The sequence below is a fragment of the Pithys albifrons genome, chromosome 2 (genome assembly GCF_047495875.1).
Source record: "Pithys albifrons albifrons isolate INPA30051 chromosome 2, PitAlb_v1, whole genome shotgun sequence".
In the NCBI taxonomy this organism is placed as follows: domain Eukaryota; kingdom Metazoa; phylum Chordata; class Aves; order Passeriformes; family Thamnophilidae; genus Pithys; species Pithys albifrons.
The window spans coordinates 96,049,140-96,066,559 of NC_092459.1; the positions used below are offsets into that span (position 1 = coordinate 96,049,140).

At 37.7% G+C, this 17,420-nt stretch overlaps 1 protein-coding gene across 1 annotated transcript in view; it reads right to left on the reverse strand.

Moving 5' to 3' along the window:
- USH2A (usherin) overlaps positions 1-17,420 on the reverse strand; it is a 387,863-nt gene that overhangs the window by 160,345 nt on the left and 210,098 nt on the right. Inside the window, exon 38 of the mRNA XM_071578650.1 lies at positions 1,236-1,415. Coding sequence (XP_071434751.1) covers positions 1,236-1,415 — 180 coding nt within the window. The remainder of the gene's footprint in view (positions 1-1,235; positions 1,416-17,420) is intronic.

A 17,420-nucleotide genomic window follows, 5' to 3' on the forward strand; every position in this document is an offset into this window, starting at 1 on the left:
CTACCAAATTTTGCTATGGAAAATTAAAATGAGACACTAGAATTAGAAATATCAGTGTCTTACTGCTCAGACTTAAATAAGTAGGAAAACTCAGATGTGGTTTTATTATTATAAGGGAAAGTTTATTTGTTAACATTAAGTGTAACTTGACAATCAAATTGGAAAAGTATAAAATGTGCTGGAAATTTACTTTTTCCTTATTTCTCAGTAATCTGTCATACAAACTCTGCATTGTATTTACTCACTTTTCTGAAGTCTTTCTGCTGGTTTGGCCCCAAACACAATCCATCTATTTGGAGGCAAACTGTTTCAAATTTTATTGTATTTTTGAGCTATAAGGTTTATGGGATTTCTCTTTGGTTTTTATTTTCCTTTTTCTTTTCCTTTAAACAGTATGTTTGTCACTCTACACTACTCTTGCTGAAGAACTACTTCTCTCAAGATCTAGATTTGTTGAGCTCTCACATTAGAATTCAAACCTGTCTTAAATTAATAATTTCCATCAGCATTTATTCAACAAAAGCTAATTCTCGAGAATGTCCATGAAAAGAGAATACATCAGCTAAAAACATAAGCTTTCCTGTAAAAAACAAACAAACAAAAAACAAACACAAACCAAATCAAAACAAAAACTAAAACACACACAATGTTTAGGATGTATTTGCTCAGTTCTCTTATTTCAAATTATTATAAAGATAACATCCAGAGTGGTTTAGAGCTTCATTCCCTCTAAATCAGCACATCATAATTGACTTTCCTACAGCTATACTACCTTGTGGATTCTGGTTCAATATATTGCCTATGGTTTCTATTGCTATTATTTAAAACATTCTCCAGTATTAAACAAAGTCTATTCAGTAAGTGCTTCTTATCAGCACTTTCAACTTCCACTCTAAAACAGATTACAAAATGCAGGTGAGTCTCTCTATATTCCTGGACTAGAAAAGCTGTCCATGATAGAATACACCACCATTCACAGAAAAAAAAAAAAAGTACATAATACACTTTTCACCTTCATAATATGTTAACTATACAACTGTTTTCATTCTCTAGTTCTTAAATTGAACAATGTGAAAAATGAGAAGTCAAAAAGAACAATTTTGCTAGTAAGAACTACTAATGTAAACATATTCTTCTGAACTTCCAATCCTCAGTTGAGATGATAAACAACGTTCTGTTCAACAGAGTGTTTGTGTAATTGTTACATGCACAGAAAAAGCACTTTTCATACTTACCTCCTGGAGGCATGACTATTGTTATAGCATCACTTATCAAGCTGCCCTGGCTGTTGGACGCATTCACATGTACTGTGTAGTTAGAAAATGGAATCAGGCCTTTAATGGGTACCCATACATTGAATTCCTTGCTGCTGCATAACATCCGAGTATCATTTACAATAGAATAATTAGCATTATCTGTTATGAGAAAACAAGAAGGGGGGAAGTAGAACAAATGTTAGGACTTGCATCTGCTACAATTCACTGTCTTTATGAACTAAATCTTATTTCTACTCAAAAGAAGAGTTGCCATTTATACCAATAACACACACACACACACACACACAATATGATCTGTTAGGAAGAAAAGATGTTATTCAACATTTCTCCAGCTTTTGTCAACAGTTGATGGTGCTTGTAAACCGTGGAAAACAAACAAACCAATACATGAAGCAACATGTAGTTGCAAAGCTGACTGCTATATACTGCAAACATAAGTCAGTTTTCAGAAATTGCTCATGTTCTAGAACAGTTGCATGATAACTGCACATTCCAAACATTAATGTTCATTCTTATACCTATGAAACACTGGCAAAACTTTTCAAAATCACTAGAAAAATGATTAGGAGTTTATAGGATAGCTCCATTGCATACATAAGAAATAGTCATCTGCAGTAACACATGCTTTCCATCATGGCCTGCAGTTCTCTCAAAGATAAAACAACGATTTGAAGTATTTGGTTTATCACTCGAAATCATCAGAGGACACCACAGCAACCTACATGTCCTTTAAAATCCTTTTACGATCTCAGACTTAGGATAAGGCAATATTATACCCTACGAAATAAAAAACCATTCTGAAATACCTAGTAGGACTAGAAAATTTTAAAAAAATTGTATCTCAAGTAACAATTATTTTTTTTTAATCAGTGAAGAGTTCACTCACATATCTGAGAGCAAAGCTGAGCTCATTTAAAGATTATCCTATATTTTGAACATATAAAATGCTATATAAATTATGAATATGGTTACTACTATTCATCATTCTGTGGAGAGCTCTCACAGTGAATTCAATGGAAATTCTCTATTACAAACAACAGCAGAATCACAGCAGTCTAAGATCACAGGTATGAGACTGAGATTAAACAGAATATAACTATTAAAAATATTGTAAATTAGTTAAGGCATTGTCACAGGTAGCAGATTGAATATTCACATCTGAGTCCTCTACAAAACCTAGATAAAATGGAATTACAGAAACCCCAGAAAATCAATATTTGAATTATAGTTTTAAGGGAAACATTTTATTCAAGTTTTAAATGAACTCTTAAACTGAAATGTTACTAAATCTGAAACCAGTTTTCAAATATTCCATATTTCTATGATGTGCACTAACATGTGTACAGGCAGTACAGTTCAGTCATGCTCACATTACATTTTACCATGGATCAGTGATCTGGATTTTCCTCTAATTTTCAGATTTCTACAAACAATCTGTGATTCACTTATGGTACAAGTCCAAGCAATTCCATTTCTTTGGTGTTCACAGAGCTGCACAAAGGGCATTTTCAGCATTCTGCTGGTAACAGATGACAAACTTATTTCTGAGGTTTCGGGGATGGGGAGGGGGGGCAATTTCATAAAACTCTAATATGCCTGGCAGCCTAGCTTTCCACTCATCAAATTCTACCTGGATTACACCACTCCATAGCACCAGACCACCCGAGCAGAATTCAGTAGTGTGAAGGTAGAATGACTTCATGAAGCCTAATGGATTTATTTTGGATTTCACTGAAGTTTATGTAAGCCTGAGACCTCATTTTATAGACAGCAATGAAGGCAAAGCTTCTTATCATGCAAGAATAACCACCTTTTACACATTCCACACACAGAATCCTGCAGAAGCAAAGTTATTTTGTCTAAGATTATTCTTAGATATCCAGGCTACTCAACCAGCACTAGAAAAATGCATCTACATTACCTGATCTCAGCTCTTAAATTGTATACAAACTCTCCTTCTGCACCTTTGGGAAACTGTCCCTCTATGTGATTTGGGAGCAGATACACTCCAACAAAGCACATTTCTCCTATCATCTATCCCAGTTTATCCCGTGCCTGTGACTTTTTATTTGCAACAATCACAGAACAACATGTGACTGTTACATGCACCCGTTGTTAACAATAAATTCTTTAGAAATGGCAAACTGACATATACATTCTTAAGGTTCTAGTGACTTAAGGACTCAGCTGGCTGTGGCAAAAGATGCATTTTTTAAACATTTTGCCTCCAATGTGCAGGAAAGTTTAAAAATTAGCATTGATAGATTGGCACATAGGATAGATGTAAACTTCAAGCATAAAAATGGGTTTCCTATTAGCAAGTTATACGTCAAATTCATGAGAAAATTAAACTTTTTCTATCTACAGTCCAGTTTTAACATGTTAATATTTTTATTTGCATCCACCTAAGCCTGGAAGGAAATCATGTACTTCGTCTGCTGATATTTTTATTCCATTATTAATCTATCTTCCCATGGCTAACTATACTATATTTTAAAAATACAGTTTCAAGTAACTGAAAATGAGTCAAAAGTATAACAGTTTATTCCAAGTTGCCTGGATAACAACATTAATACACAGTAATTATACAATTAGTTGTAACATTAAATTCTAGTTATAGCAGAGTGATTACTCGGCAATTATAAGAAGTATATAATTACTCAATAATTAGGAGAAGTATGTAATTACATAACCATTTTATTCAGCTCAAAAATGAACTTGCAAATTTACAATGAGATAGACAACATAGCAGCTCAAAATTTTCCACTGCTTCTAATAAAAAGCTGAGGAGTACTTGCAAGTTTTCTAACTCAAATTTAACAGACAAAAGGTGTTTTATCCTTCTTCCCAGCCAAACAACTTAGTGCTGCTGGCACATAAAATGCTAGAAGAACATTTTTAAAATGCAGGTCTTGCAGGGGCTGACTTGCAATATGCAGCTTTGCCACTTCCCACTGCTTAAACTTTGCTTTCAGTGGGCTGGAAAATGCAGACACGTAAGTTCAGCCTGACAAAAAGTGATACAGTGATAACCCTCTCCTATCATTCCATGCCATTCCTGCCTAGCCTGCCACAGTGTGGACTCCATTTGTGAGTATAAGTGGATGAGGCCTCTCTTTTTCCATTTTTTAGTGTGTTTTTTCACCATCCTCCTCACAGGTCCTGCTGTAGCCTTCTAACAAGTCTGCTACAGATCTAACCAGCAGTTGCCTCAGACAGTGGTAAAGTCCCAAGAGACATTGTTTTCTTTCAGACAAGTGGTTTCTACCAGAATAGCTCTTCATTCCTGCACTCTGTCCTGTAATTCCTGCCATGAACAAACACCAGCACTCCAACAAGCAAGGTCCCCTCACGACACAGTTAACATGAACAACCTAAGGATGCAGAAAACAAACTCCTAGATCTGGTTCACTATGTCCTTCAACACTGTCAAAGTTGAGCAGGAGGGACCAGTTGACACTGTGTGGGGGTGATCAAAGCTGTGTATTCTACCCCCTCTATTCATTCCCCAAGGACAATGGACCATTAGCAGCAGCTGCCCAGGGAATCATTAGCACCTTCACACTCAGCCTGAGGGGGCAGAGCTGCTAATGGGCCATCAACAGCTCAACACCCCCTGGCTCCCAGAGTTAATCACCCATTGTGTGAGTCCCTGCCCAGGGGGAGGGACTGGGTGCTCCCTGAGGGTACATAAGTGGTGGGTAAGAAGAACTTGGTAACTTCTTGTCGGATCCAGAGGAGCAGCAGGACCTCGACAGGAGGAGATCACCGCTCTTGCCCAGACCACAGCCCTTGCCTGCACCAACAGGATTTTCATTTCCTTTTGCTCTGGACTTGGGGGAACCACAGGGGTCTCAGCACAAGGGCAAACAAACCCCCTTGGGTTTGTGCCCCAGGACACTGGGTTATACTGCTGGGGTTTTGTGAGTTGAAAGCAATTTCCCTTTTGTGTCAGTGTTTTTATTGTAATATTATTATTAAATTTTAGGTCTGACTTATAATCTCTCTCGTGGTGAGTTCATTTCCCCTGCTGGTTCGCCTTTAAACCAGCACATCTTTTGGCGCCCAACGTGGGGCACGAGAGAAAAGTCAGAATTACAATTTCATTTTGTGTATTTGGATACAGAAACTCCCTGACTACCATGTTGCTTGATGTTTTCATGTGGATGGTGTATCTGGGCCTGTTCATATTTCGACACATGGGGAACCATTTGCCTATTTTGATGCTCTCTTTAATACTGGGGAGAAGGATCAAAATTGCTTTATTAATATACTATGTTTATGTTGTCATAACATCAGAAGCAATGAATTTCATTGTGAATGTATATTCAGTCTGGTCTGCCTGTCCTGGTTTGGGTTGTTACCTCTGGGATCTCATTAAAAATAGCACCCAGCCTGTGGGGAAAACAGGCGGAGATGGTTACTTCCACCTTTTCACCTCTGCTACAACAATCATTGAAAATATTGAGCTTCCTTTTGATGTTAGGGACAGCATAATCCTACTGTTAGTGCTGTTAGTGTTGCTTTGTCTCCTCTGTACTATATACACCATGTTTAGGGTCAGAACTGGGCTTTCTAAGGAGACTTGCTGGAGGCCTGCCCTGGGAGCGGATGATGTTGAGTGTAACGGGAAGTGGGAAGATATGGGCCAGTATTTGGAGACCTTCTCTCCTCAAATGATCTGGAAATTCACCCCAGAACAACTGCAGGACCCTGCCAAAATGGGAAGATATTGGCCGGTATTTGGAGACCTTCTCTCCTCAAATGATCTGGAAATTCACCCTGGAACAACTGCAGGACCCTGCCAAAATGCTAAGCTATGTGAAAGGAAGATGCTCTGGTAGTCCCAGAGATGTGCAGCTCACAGCAACCTGCTGGGCCCTGGCCACTGCCTACGGCACACTGCTTGGTGTGGTACAGCATCTTCAGGAGGAGGAGAAAAGGAGCAAATCCACAGGCACCATGTCCACCCAAACCACGACTGAGCCAGAGAGGAAAAGAGATACATCAACCAGCAGCATGTCCACCCAGACCATGACTGAGCCAGAGAGGAAGAGAGGTACATCAACCAGCAGCATGTCCACCCAGACCATGACTGAGCCAGAGAGGAAGAGAGGTACATCAACCAGCAGCATGTCCACCCAGACCATGACTGAGCCAGAGAGGAAGAGAGGTACATCAACCAGCACCATGTCCACCCAGACCATGACTGAGCCAGAGAGGAAGAGAGATACATCAACCAGCACCATGTCCACCCAGACCATGGCTGAGTCAGAGAGAAGAGACACATCAACCAGCACCATGCCCACACAAACCACAGCTGAGCCAAAAAGAAAGGGAAACAAATCAACCAGCACCATGTCCACACAAACCATGGAGGAGCCGGAAGGACAACAGAAACTGATAGCAGTTGCCCCTGTCCAGAAAAGAAAATCAAAGACCAAATCAGTTTGTATAGTGCATGAGGAGGAAGAGTCAGGACCTTCACCTCAAGCAGAAGAAATGGAGCCAGAAATAATCACCTGGTCCCTATCCCTGGGAGAGCTGCGTGAGCTCTGGAGAGAGTTCACACAACAGGCAAATGAGTCCATCTTGACCTGGCTGCATTGAATCTGGGATATTGTAATATTATTATTAAATTTTATAATCTCTCTTGTGGTGAGTTCATTTCCCCTGCTGGTTTGCCTTTAAACCAGCACAAACACTTAAGACATGCAAACAACTGTACTAAAAAATTAATTTGAATGGAAGGGGCTCAGAGTCATCATCTCCTATAACCTATTAAAAGACTAAACCCTTTGCAGACAAAAAGGACTTACCAAGGCTCCTTAATCTTCTCATATTTTTTCCATAGTGATGTTTTCGTTCTTTTACTAGCCTTCCTACTCAGCTCTCCATATCTACCCCAAAATATCTGAGGGACTTCTTTGCCTCAGTCTGCTGTTTGAGGAAAACCTCTGCTGTTCCCAGATTATTCCTCGTTTATACCAGATCAAAGTTTCTCAGTCTTCAGGAAAAGATCCATATGAAGAAATTAGGTATAAAGAATATCTATATACATACTTAAAAATTATATATACTTGAAACAAAGTCAAGGAATAAAACATGCTTATGTTAAAAAGGCACACAAATACATATTTCATTGAAAATCACTGTTTAAAAGTGTTAAGCTTCAAGCAGCACCCTGTCTGGGTTTGAAGGTTCACAGTTTTCGGGTGGACACTTAGCAGGGAGCTCCCAAGCAGATATGCATTCCTGTTACTAAGCATCCCTATAAATAGGTGAATTAAGCTCCTGTGGGTCAGTGGTGCGTAAATTACTGCTGTCCTGGGTCTGTCATCCTATGGGGTTCACTAGATTGAAATAACATAAATGGGTATCCTTTTCCATTCTTATTACAATCATTGTCACAAGAATTTTAATGCCTCATATATTCCATAATTTTTTTCTCTGTGCTGTACTGCTCTGACCTTTTCAATATTCTGTAATTTGACTGGCTGGCGATTTGAAGTTCTTTCTTTTTTACAGCCTTATTAACTTGTGGGGAAGAGGTGAAATGGACAGCCAATCAGAATACATAATATTGCAAAGGTCATGGTAGTACAGTATAGTATCAGCAGACATAGAATACTGTATATTAGTCATTAGCATTCTGATACGTTATTCATGTGACAAAGGTTGTAAGGAGCGCAGGAAATGATACAACATGGAACAATTCTCATGACAAAACCTGCAATGGAAATAGAAGAAATAATACAAACTAAATCCATTCATCAAACATCTAAAAAACTTTTTTTTCCCCAAAACCTGGTACATTTAAATGTGCTTTTTCTATCTCAGTCAATCTGGATCTATCCATTTTCAAGGAAAAAGGCAATAAATTGAGATGTTCCATTTTTATGTATTAAACAGAAAAAGACCCATGTTTCATCAGTGCAGGCAAATACCAAGGAATTCTATTACTATCACTCCATTTTTGATTAATAAAGTAATAAGCTTGAACATAACTGTCTAATATGTCAGTATCATGAACACACTGACACAACTATGCTGCTGACTTCAGGGAGCAAGGAACCCGTGCTGGCAAAGAATATTACTACCTGTTCATGTGCTTTTCTTTCCCTAACCATCAAGAAACACCCATCATTATACAGAAGGCATTGCTCAAAAACCAGTTTCCTTCTACTTTTCTGTTTGATTCTTATGGGACTTCAACAACAGAGACACTTTTATAAAACAGATTCCTACCCTATTTGTAGTGTCCTAGCAATTGCTGATCTAACCCCCAGATTTGCCTGAACTGAAGTGGTGACACAGGGCCATAGCTTGTGAAGTGCAAAGAAATTTCCACCTAAAAGGAACTTAAGCTTTTAACACTTCAGTCTTATAATCACAAATGTTTAATGAGCTATTATTTTCCTTCAGTATCATTATTTCAAGATAACATGAAGATTCAATCACAAAAGCACACTATATGGTGAAAAGCATATTTGAGTGACTAGGGCTTTGTGTCATGTGCTGAAATATTATTACCAGTCCATACTGTTTCCATTATGTCTATACAGGTCCTTCTACATCAGAGAACATAGTGCTCCACAATACTCAAACAGAAGCAAACTACTACTACCACTCTGTAAGGCTATTCAAAGACTAAAGGCAGGAAAAATCCAGCTCAAGGAAGAGTTTACATGAAAATCTGCAGAATTATACAGAGATTGCTTTGTTAACTATCACAAACTCGGTTGGTTTTATACCTACTTTATATGAGTGTGAGTATACACAGATTAACTCTCATATCTTAGGCCACAGAAAAAGTTAATGTCAGAACAGCAAAACAAAAATTGAAAAAGAACTCACTTTTTCATCCCTCTTTCCCATAACTCATCCTCAATGCCCACCAGTTTCTGTCCTTGGGCTAGTTTCTGTCTCTTTGGCATCACATCTTCTGGGGGTATGTTCTGTGAATATGCACACTTCCTTGTCTCTAAGCTCATTCTTTCCCCATTACTTTTGCCTATTCTTCAGCCTCATTAACTTCCACACGAGCTACTCCTTTCCTCCTAGCTGAGATTTTTCTTCTCTTCCTCTTTCCTTTTCCACTGTCTATCGTGCAGTATTCAGAATAAAATCCATCACTTTCCATTAGTTTGATTATCCCAATAGAAAACTAGCTAAAAATATTTCCTTGACATTATTGGTGACTCTCTTTTCCTAAAGACTGTAATAATGAACTGTTCTCACATTTTCATCTCAATTGCTATACTGACTTATGAAGTATTTTCTGTGCTTTGATGTTATACTGCTCTTTTCACCAAACTCTTGGAAGGGTTTTTTTTGTGATTAGCAATGAGGGTTTCTTTTGTTTTGGTGTTTTATTTCTGAGGGGTTTTCTGGTGGGGTTTTTTGTTTGGTTGGTTTGGGTTTTTCTTTCTTTTTCTCATATGGGTACACTGCTGATTTTTTGCCTCAGTCTCTTGAATCACTGTTTGCTCCTCTGCTCCTGAGCTGACAGATGTATTGTTCCTACAGACATGTTACGGTCACAGTCCATCAAACTGAGTCCAAAACTTAAAGACTCTCTGAACACATGAAATCTTCATTCATGAGAATGAAGGGTTAGGAAGAGTTGCTGGATGAGGAAAAGTGGGTAATTTAAAAGCAGTGTGACAAACTGGAAAAAATATGGATCCAAAATATTAATTTACCTGTAAATAACAAAGAGTTCACATCATCTGCACTGAAAAACCTTATCTTCTTCCTTTTTCACTGGTAATTAAAACCTATAGTCTTAAAACTGAAAAAATAGGAAATATTTAAAGAACAAGATGAAAGTGCCTGTTGGCACAAACAGCAGAAATCTGAAAACTCAAAGACTCAGATGTAGTTTCTGACTGTTGCACTTAAGTCGATGCAAAAGCACCTTCTGACTTCTCACAAGCTGAAATTTGGCACAGCTATCTTAGACTGTCTTAAGATGTCCAGAATGTGTATGCTGTCTGTCACTCTTACACTGGAAAGCTACTTTTCTGCTTTGTAAAAGACAAGAAGGTCCTGGTGGACAAGTTGAACAAGAGCCAGCAATAAGTTCTTATGAAAAAGGAGGCCAACAGCCTTGTGGGCTGTATTAGAAGCACTGGCACCAGGTCAAGGAAAAGGATCCCTCCACTCTATTCATCCTGGTGAGAGACATCTGGAGGTTCATCCTGTTCTGGGATCTCCAGTACAAGACAGATAGGGACTTATAGGAGTTCATAAAAAGATGATTAAGGGCTTAAAGCATCTGTCACACAAAGAAAGTTTAAGAGAACTGAGATTGTTTAGTCTTAAGAAGAGATGGCCTGGAGGGGAGACTATCTTATCAATGTGTATAAATATCCGATATAAAGAAGCCAAACACTTCTCAGCAGTATATAGCAGCACAATGGATACAAAGGGAAAATATAAGAAATTCTGTTTAAACCTAAGAAAAATACTTTTTAGTTTGAGGTTGGCCAAGCACTGGAAAAAGTTGCCCAGAGAGGTTGTGGAGTCTCCATCCTTGGTGATACTCAAAACCCAGCTGGACACTGTCCTGAGCAACGTGCTCCAACTAACTCTGCTTGGAGAAGAGAGGTTGAACTAGATGTTCCCTAGAGGTGCTTCCTGACCTCAGCTCTTCCATGATTCTCTGAAAATTTGCAGAATACTTCAAGAACCCTAAGGCAAAGAAGGAATAATCATTATGATGAAAGCATGTTTCTGTCAGTAGAAATAAGTGATTATTAGTGTTACAAACACTAAGTAACGTGCATTTATTTGCTCATTAGTTCTCTGGCCTGAAATATGAATAAAGCCTACAGCTTGATGTGAAAGCTTGTACAAGGAAGTTAGCACACGCCCCAAGGATGGTTAAGGACTGCAGCTGAGATTAGGCTTTCTCATGATGGCAGGCAGAGAAGAATGTTTGGTGTGTGGTCTCATCCACCCTTTGGAACTTTCAGTTCAATGCCATGAGGCTTTCAACTAAAGAAACTGTAATTGTTGATGAAACCACCAAGAAGAAACCTTTTTGATTTGAATTACTGTTTTAGGTTTTCTCATTACTTTTTCAAGAACATGGAAACATCTAATGAGTGGAGTTCCAGTTAAAACAGTGTGTTCAGTATAGTCTGCTGTAAGTATGTTCATCTCTATTGTAACTTAATTTTTCTGCAACAGCACCAAGGGGCATCAATCCTGGACACACACACACACCCCTTCCCCCCCCCCCCCCCCACTGTATTAAGTGTTTTAGGGACACCCAGTAAAAATTCAGTTCATGACCTAAACCCAACTCTGGAAAGCATTCTGTGAATAAAACCAGCTTATCTGGATTTCACAGAGGCTTCCAGTGTCCAAGTGCTCTTATCCCAATACAGACAGAAGAAAGTGTCCCAGCACACTTCAGTACCACAAGTGGCATTACATCACATTGTCTATAAATGACCAGAAGGCATAAAATAGCAAAAGCTTTTGCTGGACTGGCAGTTATTAAGATGATGATAGAGCATATAGCTACTGATTTCATACATTTTGTTTGAGGGGTTTTATAGACAAATGATGAGACTTTATAAAGTATATTTAATGAGGGATTTTACACACTAAAAAAAAAATCAGAAACCGTTAGCTTTAAAACCTTCAAGTTTGTTTCTCCATAGTAAGAACATTCTTTCCTAACTGCAGCAGTACATAAACGGAGATTATCACAGTATCTGTTTTCTGAATCTATGCCCATAATTCATGGATGCCAATAGGAATTTTCCATTCTCTGGGGACACTATCAGAAGGAGACTAGCTAAACACACAGAGCAGAACTTGGAGTCTCAAATCTATAATCAAATATCTAGATTGATTGTGTCACTTGCACTTGTATTGATTTCAATTGGAGCAGCTGACCCAAGGGAATAATAAAAATGTGGAATAAAACTGATTTATGAGAACAAAATAAATCCTTTTGTGAGTGCTAATGAATTGGTACTATTTAACCCTTTCAATCACAAAGGGAGAACACTATTTATTTTTTACAGAATGCTGAGTTAGCTGAAAGAAGGCATATAAAAGAAGTCAATACTGTCAAATGCCATTACACTTAGTTGTAATACTTTGGAAGGAATGAAGCTCTAAATTTGATCTAGGATTTTTGTTTGACATAAGACATTCTTTTGGCTTTTCCAGTCACCTTTCATGAGGCATCATAAATGATGCACTTATAGATTGAAAGAACCACAGAATCACTCGAGTGTTTGTTGTACTCACTTATAAAGCACCTCCCTCTAGACTCTTCAAGGCAAAAACCTGTAGATTAACACAAACAGCCATAACAACTGCACACAATCATCCCTGTAAAAGGATGGCCTATCACAGTATCTTGATCTTTCTGGTAAAACACGAGAAAATCACATAGTCAAAATCCAATTTGATTCCTCTTTATAAAGCACAAAGAAAAAGTACATCAAAAGCTTGCCAAACCCCCGTTTTCATCATGCTTTCTCTACCAATGAAACCAGATGGGTTTTATATTAGTATCTAAATAGGAGTGTGTTTGTTTGAAACTAACACTTGCAAGTATTCAAACCCAGTTTCTGTATCTATGGAAGCTCTAGTCAGATTATATATTTAGCTTGTTTGGGTCATGTAATTTTGTGTATAATGCTATAAATTGGGGTGGTGGTGGTGGTGGTGGTGGTATTTAGTACCTACTGTAGATACCTAAGCATTGTTAATGTAGCCTCTTTAGCTACTAATTCCCTTCATGTGGGTTTCAAACTCTGGAAGACATTCATTAACTAAGATTGTCTTCATAGAAGAACTGATTGGCAAATTCCCTTTTACTCAATACTGTTTACCAGACCCATCTCTAGAAGACTGTGATTATTCCTGAAACAATTCCAAGTGTGTAGGGACATGCACAGAGACTATACTACTCCTGTCAATGAACTGATCATACATTCCTCACAGAAATAGGATTCAACTATATGTGTCTGCTTTATCATATGAAACTAAATAGATTACACAGCACAAGACAGAAACAGACCATTGTACACATGACAAAAACACAACTATGTGACTAGAGAGATGCAGATGATCAACTAAAACACTGTCTACAGTATGATGTGTTAGTCTTCATCAAAGAAATGGTCAGAAGTAGAAACTAGAGAGGGACTGTTTTCATTTTGCTTTCCTCTGAGACACCTGTACCAAGGAAAAGAAAAGCAAAGCATATCTGGTGCTGAAGGGAATTATGTTGGTAGATGGTGTATTGTGAGGCTGTTCAAAATTTACTGAAGCACGACTAAACATTACCCAATAATCATCCTAAAGTGCAAGCAAAACTTGAGTTTTCTAGCCATGCAAATCAAAATTTAAATGCCACATTACTCAGCAGCAAAATACTCACAAGTCCTACTCTGGTTTATTAAATGTCTATTTGAAAATGGATCATGCATCCCCTTTTTTTCCTCATCTCAAACATCTTTAGGACTAGTGAATTTTATTACTAAGGCCTTTAGCTACAACTAAGGAGAGGGACAACCTGAGGGAGGAAGGGGATGAAATATGAAAAATCTCCCTAATGAGTGGCTTGGCAAGGCAACTAAGGGCTCCCACAAAAGCACCCCATGTTCAGAGAAGGGAGGTTATTTCCCTGGTGCAGCAGGGAATTAGTGCAAATGGCGATGATGGTTATGCCAATGTTGCTGCTCACAAGGGGGGCTATGCTGTCCCTCTGCCACTGTATACTTTCCACTGGGAACTCCTTGAACTCCCTGCTGGTTCTTCCCATTTATGAAGCTATTTGGGCTGCATAGAGTATGTTAACATTACGCAAGTGTTTTACACTGGTTGGTCACTAAAATCTGTGTACGTATATTAATGGTAACATTTATTAAGCATTTAAATTATAATTCTTGACTTTGTTGTCTCCTAGGTTTTGGGAGGTAAAGACATGTTAAACAGAGGCAATTATCACAGCATCATAGCTCTTCTGCAACCACACTGCTGGGGTTTGAAGGTACAAGACCATAAGAAAAAAAATCCAAGAATAAGAGCATGAGAACTATAGTGGAAAATACATCCTGTGAGGCTCTGGAAAACACTGTCTCAGCAGCTTCAGGGTCCTTGGCATTAGTAACACTAAGGTGTTAAGGCACCTTAGACACTGTCTAACACCACAGCCGTACAAATGTCATGGGTTAAATATTTCTTTATATATTAAAAAGTTAATTGGTAAATTACCAATATCATTAATATCACCAAAATTTCTCAGATTCACATTTCTTTTGAAAATGCTACTCCTATGAAGTCAAATATCTCTGCATTCCTTGGGACAGCTTCTTGAAGAAAGGGTGATTTTTCATAATAATAATGTCAAATTTAGAGTGCCTATAATTTTTTAAATAGTAATCAAGGATTACTATTAGAGAATTCACATTGCAGAATGTATAGGGTAACTGCACAATCCTAAATTACTAGAATAAGGTTGGAAATACTTTTCCTATCCTTATTAAATAATGGTCTGTTCCTGGCACAGGAACACAGGATATTATAAACATCTTTGGTAAGTGATTAAAAGGAGGAGGGATGTAGTCCTGATACCTATTATGGAAAAAATATTCAGATTTCTCTGGTAACAGCTTCTTTACACATTCAGCTACATGACAGAAAAGACTACTCAACAACAACAAAAAAATCAAGTTTCCAAAGAAATAACTTGTCTTGAAGATATATCATATGCTTTGATTATATATGGAATTACTATACTGCCATCTTTGTAAAATAATTTTTCTTGCAAATATTAAGACACATCAAACTTGTCTCTTTTGTCAGTTATTGCATAATTAGTTGCAGAAACTGTAAATGCAAATCTATACTCTTTTATATTTTGAGGTAATTATGCAAAAAGCATCTAAAAGAAATTCAGTATGAAAATGGTCCTAACAAGTCTCTCAGAAATGTTTTAGTCATTTCTGAATCATGTTTAATTCTCAGAAATTGTTGTGTTTTTATTAAATTTTCAAATCTAAATGCAAAATGATTAGAACCTCCTGTGTCTTTGAAGTAACATGCCACAGAATTTTCATTCCCCTTTCTCAAGCTTTCAACACAAGCCAGGCAAGGAACTTGAAGGGGTTGCAGCATTCCTCTCCCCACTTCTGTTGGCATCTGCAGGTGATGTGTCTTCCAGTAGCAGCCAATGATTTTATGCACTAGGTTGATTCTTAATACTCCCTTTGTGAATTTTGATTGGAAAGAGTACTGAAGCATTAAAAAAACTCCAAAAAAACCCAAAAAGCAAATTCTCCAAACTGAAAATAACACATATCAGTTTCTAGATTCATGAGCAACAAAGAGTTCCAAGTATAAACCTGCAACTTTGTGTTGTGAAACTCCCTAAGGACACGTAGTTAATTAAGGATTCTCTTTATGTCAAACTTTCATTCAAATGCATCACATCATCTCAGGGACTACAGATTTGGATTAATTTTGTGCTAATGCAGTCATCTGACATAGCCAGGAAGATAAGAATTTCCTCTAACTCTCTCCTCTGGAAAAGAGTTAATACCTGATCATTCCTGTTCTAGAACTTAGACACCCAGATGCAATTAAATCCTCTACTTAATCTAAACCAAGTTGAGGATAAATAGGGCTGAATGAGGAAACTACTTTAAGGAAAATGAGCCTGACTCTGTCACCTTTCTTCCCCTCTCAAGTCCTCTGAGAATCGGGAGCATATCAGATAACAGCCAGAACTTTAATTCCTCTTAAAGAGATAAAAGCTGTTTGTTATCTGGTAATACTAGTATTTTATGCCTTGGATTAAACAATTGCAAATGAAATTCCTCTTTAAGGCTCCTCTCAAGAGGACACTTGGACTTAAATGACTTGAGACAAAGCAACTTGTGTTGCATGGAGCCCAAGCAACGATGCCTGAGCACTGAGGGATTGGGGCAGAGCCTTCCATTACTATAATCATTTAATCACTGTATGCAGCTTGCTGGCAACAAATACTTCTCTGGAAAACTAAAGCATACCTGCATAGATCAGAATGGTGAAACAGTCTCAACAAACTCCTTTTTATATTTTAACAAGTATTTTCAAAGAGAAAGATTTTCAGAATAACAAAGAGATGAACTAGAAAATGAGGGATAATTGATACAGATATTTCTCTTGTATACATTGTTAAATCATGGCCAAATGATGGAAAAATCCATTATTAGCATCCTCCTCTATTGGCAGAAAATCCAAACTATGTCCTGCTGATCTGCATTTCACACTTGCAGTTGCATAGGGACCCTTTCAATCAGTTTATTACAGTATTCGCTTCTCTTTCAATTTGGTGATCAATAAGTGTTGACCAGGTGCACACTATTTACCAACATCTTGCCATGCTAGTACCTAAAATCAAAAAATTAGCATCAGCAGTGACAGACCTAAACAGCAATGAAAAAACAGGACATGCACTATTTATATTGGATTCAAAACTCAGGAATTTCAAGACAGTACAACTGGAATATTCTCTCTTGCTTTTATGTATTACAATGCAGTATTTGCTGGTGTATTGTTGTTTTTACTGTAAGAGGATAAACATTCTTCAAACCAAAAGAAAACCCCACAGCAACTTTAAATCTTTTGTAAACTTTTAAAGTTGATCTGTCCCCACTAAAAATGATGTCTGGAATTAAATACAACTTATTATAACAAGGAAAGCTCCCAGGATATTAATTTCAAATCCTATAAGATGTGCATATTTGTAAAAGTAGACGGATGTAAAGTTGTACAGTATCTTAAACAAATATGATGAATGGCAGATCCATTTGGTGGAAAAACAGTGTACATAAAATATTAAGACAGTCAGACAGGCACAAACTTACATGAAATTTGAAATATTTGGAACAGGACAAGAAAAAAAGCTAAGCCTGGGGACATCCATAGAATATTCAGCATGAGATCAGCTGGTGTCTCAAAGTGTTGGAATAACAGGTTCATGACAGAGAAAGTGTTAAGTTACACGTTATTTAAACACTTTCCATGTCATTGACCTGCTATCTCAACATACCATATGCTATGGTAGGGCACTGATAAGATAACAACACATCAAGCAGAGTTTCACAATATACATTAGGGATG